The sequence below is a fragment of the Microchirus variegatus genome (genome assembly GCF_963457635.1).
Source record: "Microchirus variegatus genome assembly, chromosome: 3".
Taxonomy (NCBI): domain Eukaryota; kingdom Metazoa; phylum Chordata; class Actinopteri; order Pleuronectiformes; family Soleidae; genus Microchirus; species Microchirus variegatus.
In genome coordinates, this window is record NC_139804.1 from 20,226,115 (window position 1) to 20,244,745 (window position 18,631).

At 38.3% G+C, this 18,631-nt stretch overlaps 1 protein-coding gene across 1 annotated transcript in view; it reads right to left on the minus strand.

The window, feature by feature from the left end:
- The window catches only part of sez6b (seizure related 6 homolog b), a gene marked incomplete at both ends in the record, with an annotated part of 118,631 nt that overhangs the window by 40,747 nt on the left and 59,253 nt on the right, over positions 1-18,631 (minus strand). Inside the window, one exon of the mRNA XM_083886877.1 lies at positions 18,338-18,527. Within this exon, the coding sequence (XP_083743003.1) occupies positions 18,338-18,527 (190 nt within the window). The remainder of the gene's footprint in view (positions 1-18,337; positions 18,528-18,631) is intronic.

The following is an 18,631-nucleotide window of genomic DNA, read 5'->3' on the forward strand; positions in this document are numbered from 1 at the left end:
CTCGGGCCTGCCGAAAGTCTCTTGAAATGCCCCCATGCTTTAATATGTAATATATGAATGTAAGATATAATATGTAGCATGTCTGCATTAAAATACGTAAAACAATGGCAGTAATTCTATTACAATATTTAAATTCACATAAATCTGTATTTCTATTAGAGGTAAAAGACCATTTTATTTTACAGTGCTGTAACGAGATATGTTTTTCTACTAGATAGCCAGTGTGTTGTCTTTCTTTTCATTTTATTGTGTGTATTTGTCACTAATGGATCATGATTACTCATGGCCGTTTGCTGTGTTCTGCCTTGGAACCGCTCCTTGTAAAGCACAAACGCGCGGGAGAACTGCAAGAGACAGCAACACGACAATTCCTATAATCCCACGCTGCTTCTAGATGTTATCCAACAAGTTATTTTGTTATTGTTTTGAATGAGAGAGAGTAGCAGGAATGTGTGTTTCATGGACCAATTATTGCACATTTTGTAAATATTTTGTTAATGACTGTATTTATCCTGTTATTAGATAAGAGCCATTTGATCATACTAGTTGAAGAAAGTCATATCTTATCGCTTTGTTCTTTTCGAAAAGCAGTTGATTTACCACATTCAGTTAATGCCCAACCCACAATCCACATCCCAGTGCAAACCAGATCCACATAAATCAGGTTCTGCCTCATGAGGGCCAGACATGACTCACATTGACTTCCATTCATTTGGACAGCCTAAACAAACCTTCATCATAACCAGTTAATGCCTAACCCTAACCACAATTCAAAACCAGGTTTTGGTATTCATTGACTTGCATTCATTTCCAGGACATTTACTTTGACCTTAATTACTGAACCATAATTACTACTGGACTAATCCTAACCCTGACCCTAACCTTAATCTAATCTCAGCCTAACCATAAAACACATTTAGTGTTTAGTGTTAAAATGTAGTACTGTAGACTGGATTTTTGTCCACATAAGGAAGTAGACATAATGCGACTGTGTAAACAAATAGGTCCCCACAACATTAGTACGGTAATATCTGGACCACACACACACACACACAGAGACCTCACACATCACTGCCACTGTGTGAGGAAACATGTCCACACTGGCTCTCAGGCGACCAGTTAACTAGTTAACTAACTGGCTCTGTGTTAGACCTGTCTTCCCCAGCCTCCTGGTGAACAGCCAAACAAAGTCATAATATATTTCTGCTAAAGTCTCTGATCCATCTCAATGTAATTGTCCTGCTTTTATTGTTAGCCCTCAGACTGCTTGGCAGTCGTGCTGCTATTGATTCTGTCTGCTGGGGACAGCGCTGTGCCTCAGGATAGGAAATATGTAGGGAGATTAAAAAAGGCCAATAAATGACAACCTATGACCTCCTCCACTTCTAACACTCTGTTAGTGCTGAGGGATGATGCTGGAGGTGCTGCATCTCACAGAAACAGTGATAAGAAAAGCAGTGTTGGTCTTTATAGTATTTCTCATTAGGAGCATCATCCCAGGCTGTTGCTGCCATCGCAACAGCAGCTGCTGGAGCTGTGTCCCATCACTCCCTGAGCTAGTCATTACCACGGTCCGCTGTAGCTATTAATATCCAGGCCAACCAAAAATCTGTGGAGCTCAAAGACTCGCTGGAGAGTAGAAAAGAGATAAAAGAGCCATCATGTTAGCATTGTGGTATCATAACACTGGTCCTAACAGGGAGCTTTCACAGAGAAAAATTGTCTCGGAGTGGGAAAAAATATATCTACAATATGCTACATCACTTTGTCTTGTCTACTTAGACCTAATAGCCATTTATCATGTTTTGGTTTTAATAAAAGGTTATTGATAACCACTGCTTTTATTTATTTTTCTTTCATACTAGAGGGCAGCTGACCTTCAGACTGGAAGAAGAAACACAAGTGCAGAAAGCTGCAAATGGAAGTGAAATGTTGGAATAACATTTTAAGTAATTGGTGTTGTTGTTTGTCTGCCAGACACTTGCAACAATCCTCACATGGGATATTATTGAAACTGGCTGCTGCTGTTCTCCACAGTTGTTTTCTATGGGTGAGAGACAAATGATTCAATGAATTATTGCAAAGTTAATTCACCTTTGTCTTTTGTCTTTTTCAATTTACTGTGACAATAACATGACTTTGAATCTAAAATCATGAGCATATTCAAACTTTGGAATATAAACAAAATGTATGTTGCATTCAAACCACTATCAAATGAGTTCACACATGCTGATGAACCCTATCAGCTCAACATGACTATCTCTGTGTCTCTCACTATACCAATCTTGCCACATTCCCATGCTGCACATAGGAAATGAGTCCTTTCAGGACAGCAGCAAACAGCTTATTGTATGACTGAAAACACAAAGAAAACACTTTTTTTCCCCAAGTGCATTCAACTGCTCTAAAAACCTGCCTTTTCAGCAGTATGACTGGACAAATACTTCTTGCTCCTACTCACCCCTGTGCTGCAGCTGTATGCACACAAACACTTCCTCATTCAGGTCTGACAATTTTGCTTGACATAGGCCATTTCCAGATGTAGGACGCAGCATTCAAATATTGTTACATGATTTCTGTTCACAAAGACCAAGCAGAGGCAGAATAATAACACTGAAAACATCACCAAAGGTTATGCACCGAAAAACAGAAATCTTGGATTTGTATCAAATATATTTTCCTAGAGGATGGATTATAAACCAAACGCTACATAATGCAAGTCACAGAGTTTGGTGCTGATACCTCGAGTGTGACATGTCCGACTAATGCCATGGGGCTGAACAAGTCATTTTTCAAATCACACATTTGAAACTGAATAATCAGCACAAGGCAAAGGCAATATATAAGGTAATATATGTTGAAAACAATTTGTATCCTTATGCTTTTTCTCACTACATTATAATATGTTCGTTTATATTTTCATGGTCTGGTAATGCTCTATCCCAGTTCAAATCCATTACACAACTGAATAATTTTACCATACACCTGTGAAGTCCTTTTTCCTTCTTTCCACTCCACATGTTGGATCCTCAGACAGTTCAAGGGCAGTGGTGCATTCAGTGTACTTGGTTGAAAGCATTTGAAGAGTTTGCCATTTAGCATTCTTACTGTTCAAAGCAGAACTGAAGGTAAACATTTGTCCTAAAGGTTTTGTTCTTTGCTTTTGTTTGTAGTCATCAATACTGTTCTAACTTGTTTTTGTACCTACAGTATATTGTTGTGGTGTTTTATTTGTCTCTACAATATTTTATTATACAGCACTTCTGGGTCATGTTTTAAATTTGCCTCATAAATAAAATTACATTACTTCTTACACAAACACTGATGTTACCAACAAATAACATCCTTTCACGATATGTATCATGTTGGGATCTCCTGGAATATAAGTTTTAGTTGGAGGATCATCATGCTGGAGTACGATAACTGCATTATCCTTATTTTTTTTACTTTATATGGACATATATGTTGTATTGATGAAGGCAAATCACCAAAACTCTGAGCTCAGTATATAATATATACTTATACTTATTCAATTCCATTGGACCCATCCTTGAAATATTGCATTGGAGTCCATCATTATGATATCAATCAGACTCCATGGTGTTAGCACTAGAAACTCAGAGGAAACATTTTACTTTGAGTAACTGAACCACAAAGAGTGTAAGCAAAGAGCCAATTATATTACTAATATAATATCAGTCATAGTCATCTCATCTCACTCATGCACACACCATTAACATTACATCGGAGGCTAGCGTAGGTCAGCGAGCTGTTGTGCTGCACATCAAAAGAGCCGGAGTACAGGCAAGTGAAGACACTTCAACTGTGCGAGTTGTTGTTGAGTTACAAAAATTAAATCCCATTTATGTTTTGCAACATATGGTGGCCGACATCCAAAACACATGCAGGAGGAGAAACGAGTTGCATATTCATAAACGCTGCAGATTCAAAAACACCAAACAAAAGCACACACAGAAGTGGAAACACACACAAGTCCCAAAACACACGCATAAGGTGAAAACACACATACCCCAAACACACGTCAAGATTTATAGGGTGTTTCCCGTCATTCAGCCCGTGACATTATGAAATAAAAGAAATGAAAGTGTCCTGCCTGAGGTTAACCATTCCCACATGCATAAGTGCAGGAAGAATTGAAAGCATTTCAGTGCACTGTAAATGTAGAGTTCCACTCAACTATGTGGCAAATATTAAGGGATGCGAGGTGAAACTATATTACGATAAATACCTGATTACTTGGAGAGATTATCAAAATAACTGCCCTTGTGGGTTTTCATATGCATAATGCCAAATTTCAATAAGAAAACATATAATCTCTGACAGAGAAACTGTATCTATATTTAATAAATTAATACATTTATTTATTTATTTTTTTGAATACTGTACATTACAGATAAAGTGAGTGCTTTTTTTTGCTACACTGACTGTAGAATTGATTATTTTTGCCTGTACAGAAGAACTGAGCTGCTGATGTCAGCATGGACGTAAATGGCCTCCCTTCCTGGGAAGTTTGGCCTCAACAGCCCAGCTGGGTTCGAGTGATTTCCCATGGCAAAACAAGCATTGCTCACACTCAGATCCATAAATAGACTTTTACAACCTGGGAAAAAGAGTGACTGACAGTGCAGTAAAAGATACATCAACTGTCTAGTGGAAACTGCCGAGATAAAGCCGACTGTGGAGATCTCTCATCTCCAGAGACACTGGTCCTGATGTCTAAAGACATTGTCCGTGTAAAATAATGTAAGCATTAGCATCTCTTAACATTAAACGTATAATATTAAGAAGACACTTTATTACTATAATGCTCATCTTTTTTCTGACCCACAGTCAGCACCACTGTCTGAATCTCCTTAATTATGTTGTTATTGTGTTTTGCTTGATTCATAAACAGCATTTCTCATTAATTACCTCGACTGTGGCGTTTGACCATGTAACGTGTCCTGGTGCAGTTTTCTAATTATCCATAAAATTTGCAACACTTCTCTAATTAAATAAGGGATGTCTAGTTTGATGTAGAGCTGAACAACCTTTAAAAAACATCAAACTGATTTTTTTAAAGCTCACATAGAGTGGTCCTGTTGCACATAATGTTAGTTATGGAGGTCAACTTAGATACATTAACTTGTTTTTATGGTCAAAAACCTCCTAGTTGCTGTAAACGAGCCGATAGAAATCTCTCTTTTCTGACACTGTCCTGAGCCACTCTAAGGATGCACTCTTATCATCACTACTCATATTTGAGTACGATGATGTGTTTTTGTGTCCTCTGCTGCTGCTGAGCTGCTTAACCAATAGAAGCCCCAGACTGGCCATAAGCAGCTCTACGCAGCTGCTGAGAGAAAATGTTGGCCTCCACTGTATCTAATCGAGCCTCATGGCCAAAGTGTAGATCACAGGGGAAGAGCAATAATTTGAGATGTTTAATGTTCCCCTGTAGCTGGCTGATGTAAATTGAATTTATTTATTTTGTGCTCACGTTGTGACAGGGCTTTCATGTGGAACGGCGGCGCTAGCATCAAACTTAGTCTCTAATCTCATTTGGCCCCTCAGAGCATTTATATCTGCTGACCATTGGCCTCGCATTATGGCGTGGAGCTGACAAAGGCTGCAGAGATTAATGCATCTCGCCGCTCTGTCTCCTCACTTCTCTCTGGACCAGCTGTGACGCAGAGTTTGATGGCAAAAAAAAAAGAAAAACACCAAGCTTTTTTTTACTGAGCATGTCATGCTTTATTTATTGCACACGAGCTACAGTATGATTGTCTAAAAGGGTCACTTAGAGGCACAATCGCTTTATGGAGAGATTATAACTGTTCCACACATTCCTGCATTAGACAAATGACTCTAGTCAATCATGTTCAATCAGTCAATCAAAGACAGGATCAGCAGATCTGATACTAGGTGTGTACAGTAGGCATTAGTCTGATCAGACAGAAAAAACAAATCCACTTTTATCAATTAACCCCAATTATGATATAAATGTGCCATGATGTGTACTGTCATGTTAACATAGGCTCCACATGTTAAGAAAAAAAGAAAAGGAAAATGAAACAAAATTGTTTAAAATTGTGAAATGAAAAGACGCAGCCTTTTAGCAATTGGACTGTTCATTCATGTCTTTATGGAAGCAACATATTTGAAACACAGTTGGAGCCTTGTAATTCCTTCCTTGAAATGGAAGGTTATGCATCAGCACAACTATGTTATTCATAACTTAGTTGTAAAGAAAAGTGAAAAAGACTTCGGGCTAAACCAGAATTCATACAATACTAAGAAGCTGGAAGTATCACCACCGTGCATAGCACAGGCAGACAGACTTTATTCAATAAATCGATTCCGCTCCAGTTCCTTGTACTGGGACAAGGACAGTAGTCCAACTGAATAGCATAGTCAAACTACAACAAGGTTGACTTAACTGTGTAAATGCATTGAGGGACCAAGCAGGTACTCAACATTTTAGGAAAAAATATAACAGTTTCCTATCAAAAATATCTCTTACAACAAGCTAAATAATTAATATGGCATATACTTAAACATGTATGTTATTGTTGGCCCCTCGAAAAACTATGGCTTTAAATATAATGTATTAACAACTGACATTGTGATCAAGCAAAGTCTTGAATGACAGCAATATGTTCTTTTAATTTCTCTGTACTGAGAATAATGACATAGAATCTACTAACTAACTCTACTAATCTACTAAATAATGTATTAATTAAGTTGCCCCTGTGTATTAAATGTTCTACACAAAGTAAAGCTGTCTTGCCTTGCCTAATGGAGATGCTAACATGATATCAGAGGTGACTTTAAACAAAGATGATGCTCTGCTTCTATTCTGTTGCGCCGTTTTACTGTATTTTCAGCTTTGTCCTAATTTCACCGAGATCTACTGGGAGAGAGTTTTGACAAAGAGGGCGGCAGAGAAAAACAAACAGAAAGTTGGAGAAGACCGACAATAGCTGCCCAGAGGAGAATCCACTGGGGCTGCACCCCTCCTCTCTCCACCCTCAAAAGGCCATCAACTATGATAAATAGCCAGCAGGAAAGAGGATGAAGGCGCACAAACACCCACATGGAGATCATACATAAAGCAGAGGACCACAGATGAGCTGGATAGAAAAAATGAAAGAGGGAAGAAACAAATTGCTGGCAGACTGTGGTCTAATCTGCTGTGTGTTGCAATGAAAATGCAGTTCTCCTCTTTATTCTCCCTGCTCACTGGGAGTCAATGAGCCAAGGAGGGGAACTTCTGACACACTGTGCAGCCCCCACACCCACCCTCCACCCCTGCAATCCATTTTATTTATGCTTTATTGCAGCAGACTCCCAGCTCAGCGGGTGCCTGTGGCTGAGGGACATGTACATGTTGTTATAGCAAAAGTCACCCTGCCGTTTGTTTTTCAATTAGCAGATCATGGTATGGAGCACTGGGCCTCCCACTCAGAACTAAATCACCCAGGAGCAGCTATTGCTCCCGTCCTCTGATGACCAGCTGCTCTGTAGACCATGTGGGGTTTGTAATGGCAGGGACAGGAAGACTCTCTTGAGGTGAACCACTGGCAGATGATGCTCACATCTTTGATGCAGCCCACCATTGTGAATTCTACAGTTATGTTCCATGCAGACCTCTAATGGGCAATATTTTGTATTAATGTTGCACAGTGTAGAATATTATTTCTCGTTGGTGCCTGCGAGCATTGGGAATGAAGACATCAGTACTAGATGTTGTAGTAGCACTTTGGTTGACAGAAAAATCTCTCTCAAAGTTAGCAATGGCAGAATATACTTTGAAAAATTCCATGCATACATTCCACCAAAGTCATTGTCTGTAGTGTCCGTCAATCCATACATCGTGCTGCTTATCTGAGATTGAGTCACAGGGGTAGCTGCTCTTGCAGGGGGGCCCAGACTTCCCTTTCCCTGGTCAAATCATCCAGGTCTGATTGGGGGATCCCCAGGTGCTTCCGGGGCCAGTGAGGAGATATAATCTCTCCACCGAGACCATGGTCTGCCCCTAGGTCTCCTCCCTGTTGGACGTGCCACTAACACCTCCCGAGTGAAGCACACTGGTGGTATCCTCACCAGGTGCCTGAACCACCTCAACTGACTTTCCACTTTTCCTATCTGTAAGGGAGACCTCAGCCACCCTTCTGAGAAAACCCATTTCAGCTGCTTGTACGCTCGATCTGCTTCTTTCTGTCATGACCACAGGTGAGGGTAGGAACAAAGATCGACCAGTAGATCGAGAGCTTTGCCTTTTGGCTCAGCTCCCTTTTGGCACAACGGTGCGATAGAGCAAACACAATACCGCTCCCACTGCTCAGATTCTTCAGTCAATCTCACGCTCCATTGTTCCCTCACTCCTGAACAAGAGCCTGCGATACTTAAACTCATTCACTTGGGGGTAAAGACTCATTCCCCACCAGGAGTAGACAATCCATCGTTTTCCTACTGAGAACCATGATCAGCTGTGAACGGATCCAGTGAGCGCTGCAGATCACAGACTGATGATGCCATCATGACCACACTACCTCACTACCTTACTATGGCTGCGTCTCAAGATCCTGTCCATGAATATCACAGATAGGATTGGGGACAAGGCACAGCCCTGGTTGTGTTTTGTAAATGTTATTTTTTGATGCATTGGCCTTGACATTTTCTTTCTGACTAATTGACTTCTATCATCTCTACTTCAGCAGAGAGAAAGAAGGAGAGATTTCAATGTTTGGTCTTTCTTATCAGCAACATTCCATTAATAACTATATGACAATGAGAACCACTTCAGCACAGCAGGAGAGAGAAGACTATGGCATAGTAAATGCTGCTAAAAAGCCACCGAGAGGCAGTAGATGTAAAGTGCTTGTAAGATGTAAAGATCTTTTTTTCTTGACCTTCCTACTGCTTAAATTTATGATGTCCATTGTTGGGTGCTAAGCAGGTAGCGGATAAAGATGTTTTGCGGGGAAAAAATGAAGTTCCTGCTGTGGTAGAAAATGAGAGCAGTGAGAGTGAAATCACAGTAAAACTCAATAAAGCCAAGGGAAGCTGCAGGTCACATTTTTCCCCATTCTGTATTCATTTGAGATCACTAAACACAACAGGCAACTCTTCAAAACTCTTGCCATTTGGTGTCAGGAAGTCAGGAATAATTAAAGGTGCATTATGTAATAAATCTAAAGCTGGCCATAAAAAGGCAGCCGCCCACCGGGTACGACTCGCCGCAGTGTTTAGATTTTGAGTGTAGTAGCCGTTTTTGGCCACATTGTTACAGATGGCGCCTTTAAAAATGAAATGAAACTGCGAGTGCTGCACCACTTAGTGCATCAGTCACAGATCAGTCATACCAGTCATTCCATAGTAAATAAAATCTCTGTTCAAATATATGATTTATAATCAATTTAAATAATAAAAAAAAAAAAAATCAAATATCGCCATTGCCATATCTTGATTTATGACATCAATAAATATTTTTAAGAAGGTTATGGACTCAAACAACACTTCCAAGTCTTGAAAGATTTTGTAGCAAGCTTACCTGGTTTTATATTCTGCTGAGTATTACTTTCAGTGTGAAAGAAACTTCAGAGTCATATAGATAAATAAGCTGGGTAACGACATGGCAATGATGTGATTGACAGTAAATGCTCTTAGAGCCGCAAATTACTAATTCTCCAGCTCCAGATAATCCAAATGTGGTCTCCGGTTTAAGAAAGGACAGTGGACCAGAATTTCAGCTCCTGTTTTCATGTTTTGCTTCATACAATCTTCTCCTGTATCTAATTATTATTAGTAGTTGTATTTCTAATGCATTTTTGCATTTGGTTTGTTGTATTTAAACACTCAATTTTGCAATCCCACATTTGAGTCCTTCATTTTGCATTTCTTGACAAGGAGCACATTATTGAACCCAATGGTCTTTGCTGTCCAAACCGCCCTCCACATGTTCCATTTTATAAAGCTGTGAAATGTCCTTTTGCTAACAGAGACAAATGGCCTATTAGCTGTCTTGTATTTTACACTGACTCATGGAAAATAGATACATCTCTCTCCATGTCTGAATATCAATACAGAAACTGACAGGGGGATTAATTTACGCCTCGCTCAGCGAAGCTCATTGGGAATAATAGCGTGTGATAGGCTTGTACAGGACAGAACAGTGTGGGTGGGAAATGTCCTTAAATGATGAGACTCAATTCCACCCAATGCTGTAACCTTGGCTGCATCACATGGGGCTAGATTTTAAAAAAATGGAGTCTATACGGACATGAAGGAGATTGGTGTCAGACACAATACTGAATGCCAAGACAGGAGAGAAACATCCATCTTATATTTTATGGCTTCTCACTTGACATCAGAAATGTAAGGTGAACCCAGATGACTGAAAACATCTGTCTAACCTTCAACCTTAAACAAAGGTATTACCATAAGAAGGGCAGTACGGCGTAAAAGTCAAAATAGATTAGGATGAAATAGAGGAAACCTGTGCGGATCAATTGTACTGGACTACTTTAAGAGTGTAAAGTAAATAAATAAATAAATCTGCATTGTTTTAGAAAGATAAAGTCCAATTAGACACTAGTTCATATGCATGTGTTAGAATTATAGTTTTGGTTCAGAAAATAATCTTGCAAAGCATTATTGAGAAAGCAGTTCTGGTGGTTGTGTGTGAATGCATTTTTTTAGGAAACAGGGTGGTTCAGGCGAAAACACATTTAAACGTCACACCATTCAATCTAAAAATGCCTCAGAGGATCTGTGAGTATTTTTTATTTTTTTTCACAAATTCTGTGTTGCAAAGTTTATACAAGACTTGAAGCCACTGCATTCACATGTACAGTGGCTTCACAATTCGTTCATTAAATGGCAACATAATACAAACAGAGTGGCTGTGCCGTTTCAGGTTAAAAACAAGTCTGTTTCTATGGAAATCACTCACCTCATCATTATTCTGCTGGAACAAAGAACCTATTAATAACAGCAGCTCCGTGACTGCTGTCACCTCTTCTCTCATTGTTTCCTACCAACTAATAAGAGATCAAAAACAGTTCTACTTCAAAATGACACTCAGTGAAACTTCTACTTTTGTTCTGGTTGTTGTTTTGGTAGATTATTTTTTACTGGCATTGTTGTTTTCAACTAATTCCTTTGATGTTCTGGCCTGCAAACTAAAAATTTTAACATTGTATTTTTCGAGGAATGATTCCACTTCCACTATCTGTCTTTTCAAGCCACCTTTCTGTGTGACCAAACCCTTTTATTCAATTAGTGGGATTGCGTTCCGACTTTTTGTTGCCACATTGTTGATAAAGGAATGAAAACAAACGATTTATACATTTAGGTGTTTGTACACATTTGATTGTACACAAGTATAAGAGATTCTACTGTAGTTTTCAGGAAAAACAAAAACACAATAGAAGTAGTGGTTGCATTTTGTTACTGAAGAAACAAAAGTGCAACATGGCAGACCTCATGAAAAAAGGACCTCTCAGTGTAATGAATGCACAATGTAACAATGGGCCTTTTGCACAGCAGCCATTTTGACAGGTCACAGAAGGAAAATCTCAGGTGAATATAATCATATTAATAATAGAGCAGTTCCATTTAGCTCAGTCGGTTTTATGGTGCCTGCACGTTCGCTGACACACTGTTCTGGCTTACATGAACTGAACACAGCACATCATGTGTTTCTCCTGCTAAAATATGCCAAATGGCTGCAGTGCCAGGGACCATTAGAGGTCGTTGCGTGCAACTAAAATTATGATTATTACATACAATTTCTGCCAGTAGATGACCCTAAATCCTTACACACTGGTCCTTCACTGGGCTTCTTGTCCTGAATCCTTCTTTTCATTTGGTTTTCTTGGACTTGTGATTGTTTCATTTGGACAGTGGCTTGACTGGATTAGTTGTCCTGTTTTGCACAGTATGACTTTTGTAAACCTTGGTGGTTCACTGACTGTCATCTACATTAGGGATATTTTCCCTTGAACTTGGAACAGTATGTTATGGGCAGACATTTTGAATGAGAATGGACGTTATGATTTGTGTTGTATCCTTGTATGAGGGTTGCACAGTATCCAAAAAGTTGTGATTTAAGAGTTTGTCACCTTAGTGGCTGAAGGACTTATAACATCCCTAATTCAGAATATCTGGCACCTTAGCAGAGATTTAGCAAACTTTTAGGTCCTTAAAAATTTAGCAAAACTTCCAAGGCCAATATTTGTTTTACTTTACCAAAAATGTAGCTCAGTCATGTTAATAGATAACACTGACATTAAAATATTCCAAATACCAATTATGGCAAGATGATAAATCAATAGAAATTAAAATAATTGTCATTGCTATCTTGGCCATGATGGAAAAGCCCATTGTGTTGATAAATAATCATATTTCATGCAATTTGAATAACAAAGTGAGACATCATATTTTATTCAGACTATTATTTTCATGTAATTTAATCTAGAGTTACTTCACAAGAAGAAATATTACACGTTTGAATTAATTTGGTGGGTTTTTTTTATAGCTCAGTCTGAGACCCATTTGCAATACACCCAAGCCCACTGGTGGTCCATGCCCAACACGTTGGGAAGCACTGCCCAAAGGAAAGTATGGATTATGGTCGAGTCTCACCAGGAAGTATCCATTTATTTAATAGCCACCAGGGGCCATACCACTGGTTGCAAACATAGCTTAATTTGAATGGAAGCCTATAAAAAGCTGCCATCTCTCTTGATTTACAAGTTAATGGTTTCAATTACTCATCTCTTCAGCAATAAAACATGATGCATTTTTAAATAATGTTGACTTTAAGAGGGAAACAGACAATTAAGCACAGCACATATGAGTGGAGATTATGTGACTGACAGCTTGTACTGTCCAATAAGTGACTGCAGGCGATATCTATGAAATTCCAGTTTCAAAAATTGAAATGACTGTGTATCTGTCCAATTGCAAGTCCTGAGACTGGAGGTTCTACTGTGTTCATTGTTATAACAAATCTGTGGGACCTCCTGCATGTACACCCCCAGACAACACCTTTTCCCCTTTCCCTGAATCAGCTGTTCCACCTAATGTCTTGTCGGTTCCTGGGGGCTTTCTCCTGATCTTTAGTCAATGACCATGGTGAATTGGATTATCAGGCTGACTGGACGTTCCAGTTTACAGCCTCCATTGTGCCAAGATATACCCTTCAGCGGTGTAAGCCCCAGTCCCCCCTTCCCCACAGGTACAGACACAGCTACACCTGTGAGGGCAAGAATTTGCTGACTGAATGTAAAGGCTGCAACAAGAGCAGAACTTCTGTAGCGTGGTACAGACATGTTTGTTTTCTTTCCTCTGCAGCTGAACAATGAAGAGATTACCCCGTGTTTTTTTCATGCTTGACAGACTCGCCTATTTGTGTGTGCTGTGATTCATGCTAATTGCTCATACGGCAATAATTTAATGTGGGGGGGGGGAGACTATTTGAAATGTCACCATAATTAATTAACATTGTAATTACATTTTCATCATGACTTAAAGAATATTACATGCACGCCCTTTTTTATTTAATATGCTAGCTAGTTAATGGTTTATAATTATGTAGAATGTAGAACAAGGGAGCCCCTCAATTGCTCAGCATGTAAGTCAGTATTGTGGCACCACAACAGTAATGCAAGCATCAAATGGAGGATTACAATCATTGTTTTCAATGAAGGTATTAGATGAAGCATGCAGTTCTTCATGTTTCCATTTGCTTCACATGTACTGTAACATGGATTCTCACAATGTTTGAAACAGAGGCACAGACACCAGTCATTTTAGATTTAAAGAGTCTATTACTGCTACTCCATGCCAACATCTGATTCAAAACACTGTGGTTTTTGGGGGATTATATTATATTGTATGACATGGAATAAAGCAGAAGATGTCTAAAGCAGTCCTCAACAGTATCTTCATTATAGAAACCAAAGGTTTCTGCAAAACCTCAAGTCTAAGGAATTCATTAATCTGCTGTGTATATATTTAACCCTAGATCACTAATGTCGGGTGATATTTCACCCACACAATTATGAATATGTAATTTTTATTATGTTGCTGTTGACTGAGTTGCATGAATCCTTGGGTACCTTCATGCTGTTTACTGACATTATCAAAGGTAGGAGTGTTTCCATGACCCCATCACTGTTTTTTTTTTTTTTTCAACAGGCATGCATTCAGTTGATTTTCACCCGACATTAGTGACAGAGGGTAATTCCATTTTTTCCAGGTGGGTTTTATCTGAATAGGTTGTCCCTTCACCAGACAAGACTCACATGTCCCAGGAATGGGTAGCCCAAATAACAAGTTCCCAGCTCCATTATTTTTTTGGCAGGGGTATTTTTTCACAAATTTTAGTTTATGTTTGGAAATAAAAGAAGAGTACTTCAGTTTGCTATGTATTGTTTTACTTTAATATATTATGATAAGTATTTTTGTTTTAGGTATATTATATTGAGTTAGGGTTAGGGTTAATATACCTGGCATTAGTGATGATATTATTATTATTATTATTATAATAATAATAATAATAAACATAATAATAATAATAATAACAATAATACATTAATGTTAGTGTTAGTAACTATAAAACATGCAATTAAGATATGGGAGATAACTGTAATAAGAATAAAGAAAACAGTGACACAGTACTTGGGAGTTGCTGATTCGGCATTCTCAACCAATAATGATGATAAACAGGAAACTAAACTAAAAACATAAAATCATTCAAAGTATATTTGAATACATTTTAATATCAACAATATAGGGGTACCAGGGGTGTCAAACTCATTTTAGTTCATGGGCCGGAGCAGTAAAGTAATTGTATAATAAACAAGGACTCCAAAATGTTACCTTTGTCTTACATTTAATGAGGTATCTTTTTACAAAACATATTATGAACCACCTAAAATGAGAACATTTGAAAAATAGCCATATTCAACAATATTATGGCTAAGTGCCACACAGTTGGTTTAGTGGTTAGCACTGTTGCCTTTGCAACAAGTGTGTGCGTGGGTTTTCTCTGTGTTCTCTGGCTTCCTCAGACCAAAAACATGCAATATGGGGAGATTAGGTAAATTGAACACTCTAAATTGACCGTAGGTGTGAGAGTAAATGGTTTGTCTCTATATGTGGCTCTGCGATGAACAGGCGAACTGTCCCAGCCTATCGCCTTATGTCAATATTGACAATGTTGATTGTTAAATATCTAGAACATATAAAACAATGGCTCATCCTTTCAACAACAATACTATGGTAAATAATTAATCAGCTTCAGACATAATAACAACTTAAGGTAGAAATTGCCAATTGTGTTAAAATAAAAACTGAACAGACTTTTGTTGCCATGGTAACAATCAAAAAAAAACGCAAGAGATTACACGAGAACTGATGAAGATGCAACAAATGTTCTCTTGCTCAAATCATTATCACCATGACCACTAAATTACATATTGTTGGTACTAGGGCTGTCAAACACTTTGGTCTTAATGATGATTAATCACAGAAGTTCCAATGTTAAATATGATTAATGGCATTTTTAATTGCATGATTAAATTGTAATTCATAGCTGTTTCAAAGTTCATATTGCAACCTTTACTTGTGTGTATTGTGATTGGGAATCAAATGCAAAGAAAGTTACCTAATTACCTAATAAACTTTTTACTTGATTTTCTTCTTCTTTTTTTTTTAAACCAGAAGTCCAAAAAGCCTGAGATTACACAGTGTCTACTTCACATTTAATGTTAAAGCAAAAACATTACTAATTTGCAGTTTAGTTGCATTCTCCATTTCATGCTGGCTCTCTGTTAGGGTTGGTGCCGATGAAAGAACCGGATGAAAGTGTTAAAATATAATGCAAACATTCTAAAATGATATGGCAAAGTGATTGAGTGACACAAAGATGCAGCAGAATTATTTTTCATTGTTTTTCGGCAGAGTTACAGCTTCCTTTATTGATTTATTTCACATCCTGACTGAGTGATTGATCATTTGAGCGGTCTTTTCATCATGGCGACCATCAGCTATTTTTAATAGTCTGACAGAGATCCTCCCACGCACACACACAGACACAGACACACAGACACAGACACACACACACACACACACACACACACACACACACACACACACACACACACACACACACACACACACACATTCTTGTACTTGCTGCATACTGAGGACCGGGTAAAAGAGCTGACAAAGTGAGGACCAGCATTTCCACTTTATAAATCAACACAATTACAAATATCTACTTCATGAATGACATCTACTAAAATTTGACCAAAAATGTTTGGTCCATAATTTGAAAAAAAAAATGTACCAAAAATTTGACAAAAACGTCATACTATACTGTCATCAAAAATTAAAAAAAAAATGTGACCCAAAATTTTTGGTCCAAAATTTGAAAAAAAAATGAAATGCAAATTTTTTGGTCCAAAATTTGAAAAAAAAATTGGACCCAAAATGTTTGGTCCAAAATTTGAAAAAGAAATTGACACAAAATGTTTGGTCCAAAATTTGAAAAAAATGGACAAAAAATGGATGCAAAATTTTGAAAAAAAAAAATGGACCCAAAATGTTTGGTCAAAAATGTGAAAAAAAATTGACGCAAAATTTTTGGCCAAAATTTGAAAAAAAAAATTGGACCCAAAATGTTTGGTCCAAAATTTAAAAAAAAAATTGACGCAAAATGTTTGGTCCAAAATTTGACAAAAAAAGTCATACTATAAACTGTGTCCAAAATTTGATTTTTTTTTTTTTTTGACAAAAGAGTATAACATGTTATAGCAACCTAAGGAAGTGATTTCAATGAAAACAAAGTGAGGACCGACCAAAATTTCCTCACTCCGTAAAAATGTCCTCACTTTGTTGGTTAAAAACCCTCACTGGTCCTCAGTATGGCGCAAGTACAAGAACACACACACACACACACACACTACCCCCAAATAATATAATGGAAAAAAACGAATGGTTAAGCTTGGCCCCTATAATTAATCCTGAATAACACAATATCACTGACAGCCCCAATTAGGATACAATAGGCCACTCACCAATAAAACATATGGGGTAATTTCTTCCTGGAAAGTTTGTTTATTTTTTTGTTTTTTTGCCTTGGAAAAAAAAAAAAAAGTATTGAAAATCATCTCACACACTCACACAAATTAAGCTATACCATGCAATTGCTGTGCCTGCCTTGATATAAGATGTTTAGTGGCTTCCTAAAGGGGTAAGAATAGGGATTTGTTTAGGATTTCTGGTGGGGGTGGGGTACTGTAGTATGCATGTCAGAAATTGTATATTGCATGTTCAACCTCGAACACAATCAAATGTCTGCATTGCCTGTCTCTCATTCTCCTCCACTTTCTGCCTGGCCTGCACTTTCCTTTCTCTGCCTGGGAACAATACGTGGCACCAGCAACTCAATGTGATGAATCCTATCTCAGCCAACACATGCACTCCTTCACTGCTAAAGCAGTAAACACTGAGTGTATTGATGAGTAACCTTTGTTTCTGTATTCCAGACAAAAAGCCAGGCAGGGAAAGCAAGCTCCTGCAAGGGCTTTTTGAATGATGATGCACAGAATAGAGTATTTTCTGGGGAGTACACCGTATGTGTGGACAGTTTTAGCTCAAGGTGAAGGAACTTTAACTTGTATATGTGTGCCTGCAGACAAACCAATGCAAATGCACACAGTGAAGGAGGCTGAGAGGAGATGAGGTGGGATGAGTTAAAAAGCACTCTACCAATTATTTAAAGGAGCTATATGCCATTTCTCTGCGGCTGAACTTACTTGTCAGGAGCATGTGGTGGTGGTAGCTGGCCAAGAGCTATCATCAACGCTGGCAAGGCAGGAGGTTATAATACACCCTCTAAAACTAAGTACTACTTCTTCAGGTCAGACAATGCAGCATATTTTATATGGGTTAAAGCATATTCCATTTTTTCTATTTTTCTAAATATGGCCTTATTCAAATTCAAAAGATCTAATTAATCTCATGGTGTGTGTCTGAAAGCAAGTCCCCATAATGTAAATGTATTTTAAAGACATGTTGTATGGCTATGATGAGGTTAAGGTAAACCTATTGTGCAATTGTATAATAGTCATGGCATCGCATATCCTGGGTTTGTTGCTTCAGAGAATTTCCAAATTAATCAACATTTTCTAAAAATGACAATACCCTCAGGATTCACCAATAATAATTTCTGTTTTGGCAAAACTGTAAATGCTGTATGTCTCTTTGAACATGTATGCATGCATGCAAGACGGGTTTTATTCTAAGATTTTAAACTTACACTGGTATCTGAGCAGCACTGCTCCACCGTGGGCCTTGGGGCTGTGCATACGGATAGAGATCTGGTTGCTGTGGCTCCGTACCACCAGCCCTCTCATCAGAATGGACTCGTTGGCCAGCATGGTGTTCTCCCCATAGCCCACATCTTCAAACACCACCTTGTCTCCCTCCGATAGATTCACATTCATCACCTATTGGAAAACAGAATATAGGAATTTGTTCATTTATCCATGAAACGGACACGCGTCAAGAACAGATCAAGATTCAAGAAGCAGAGTTAAACATCATCCTTTCT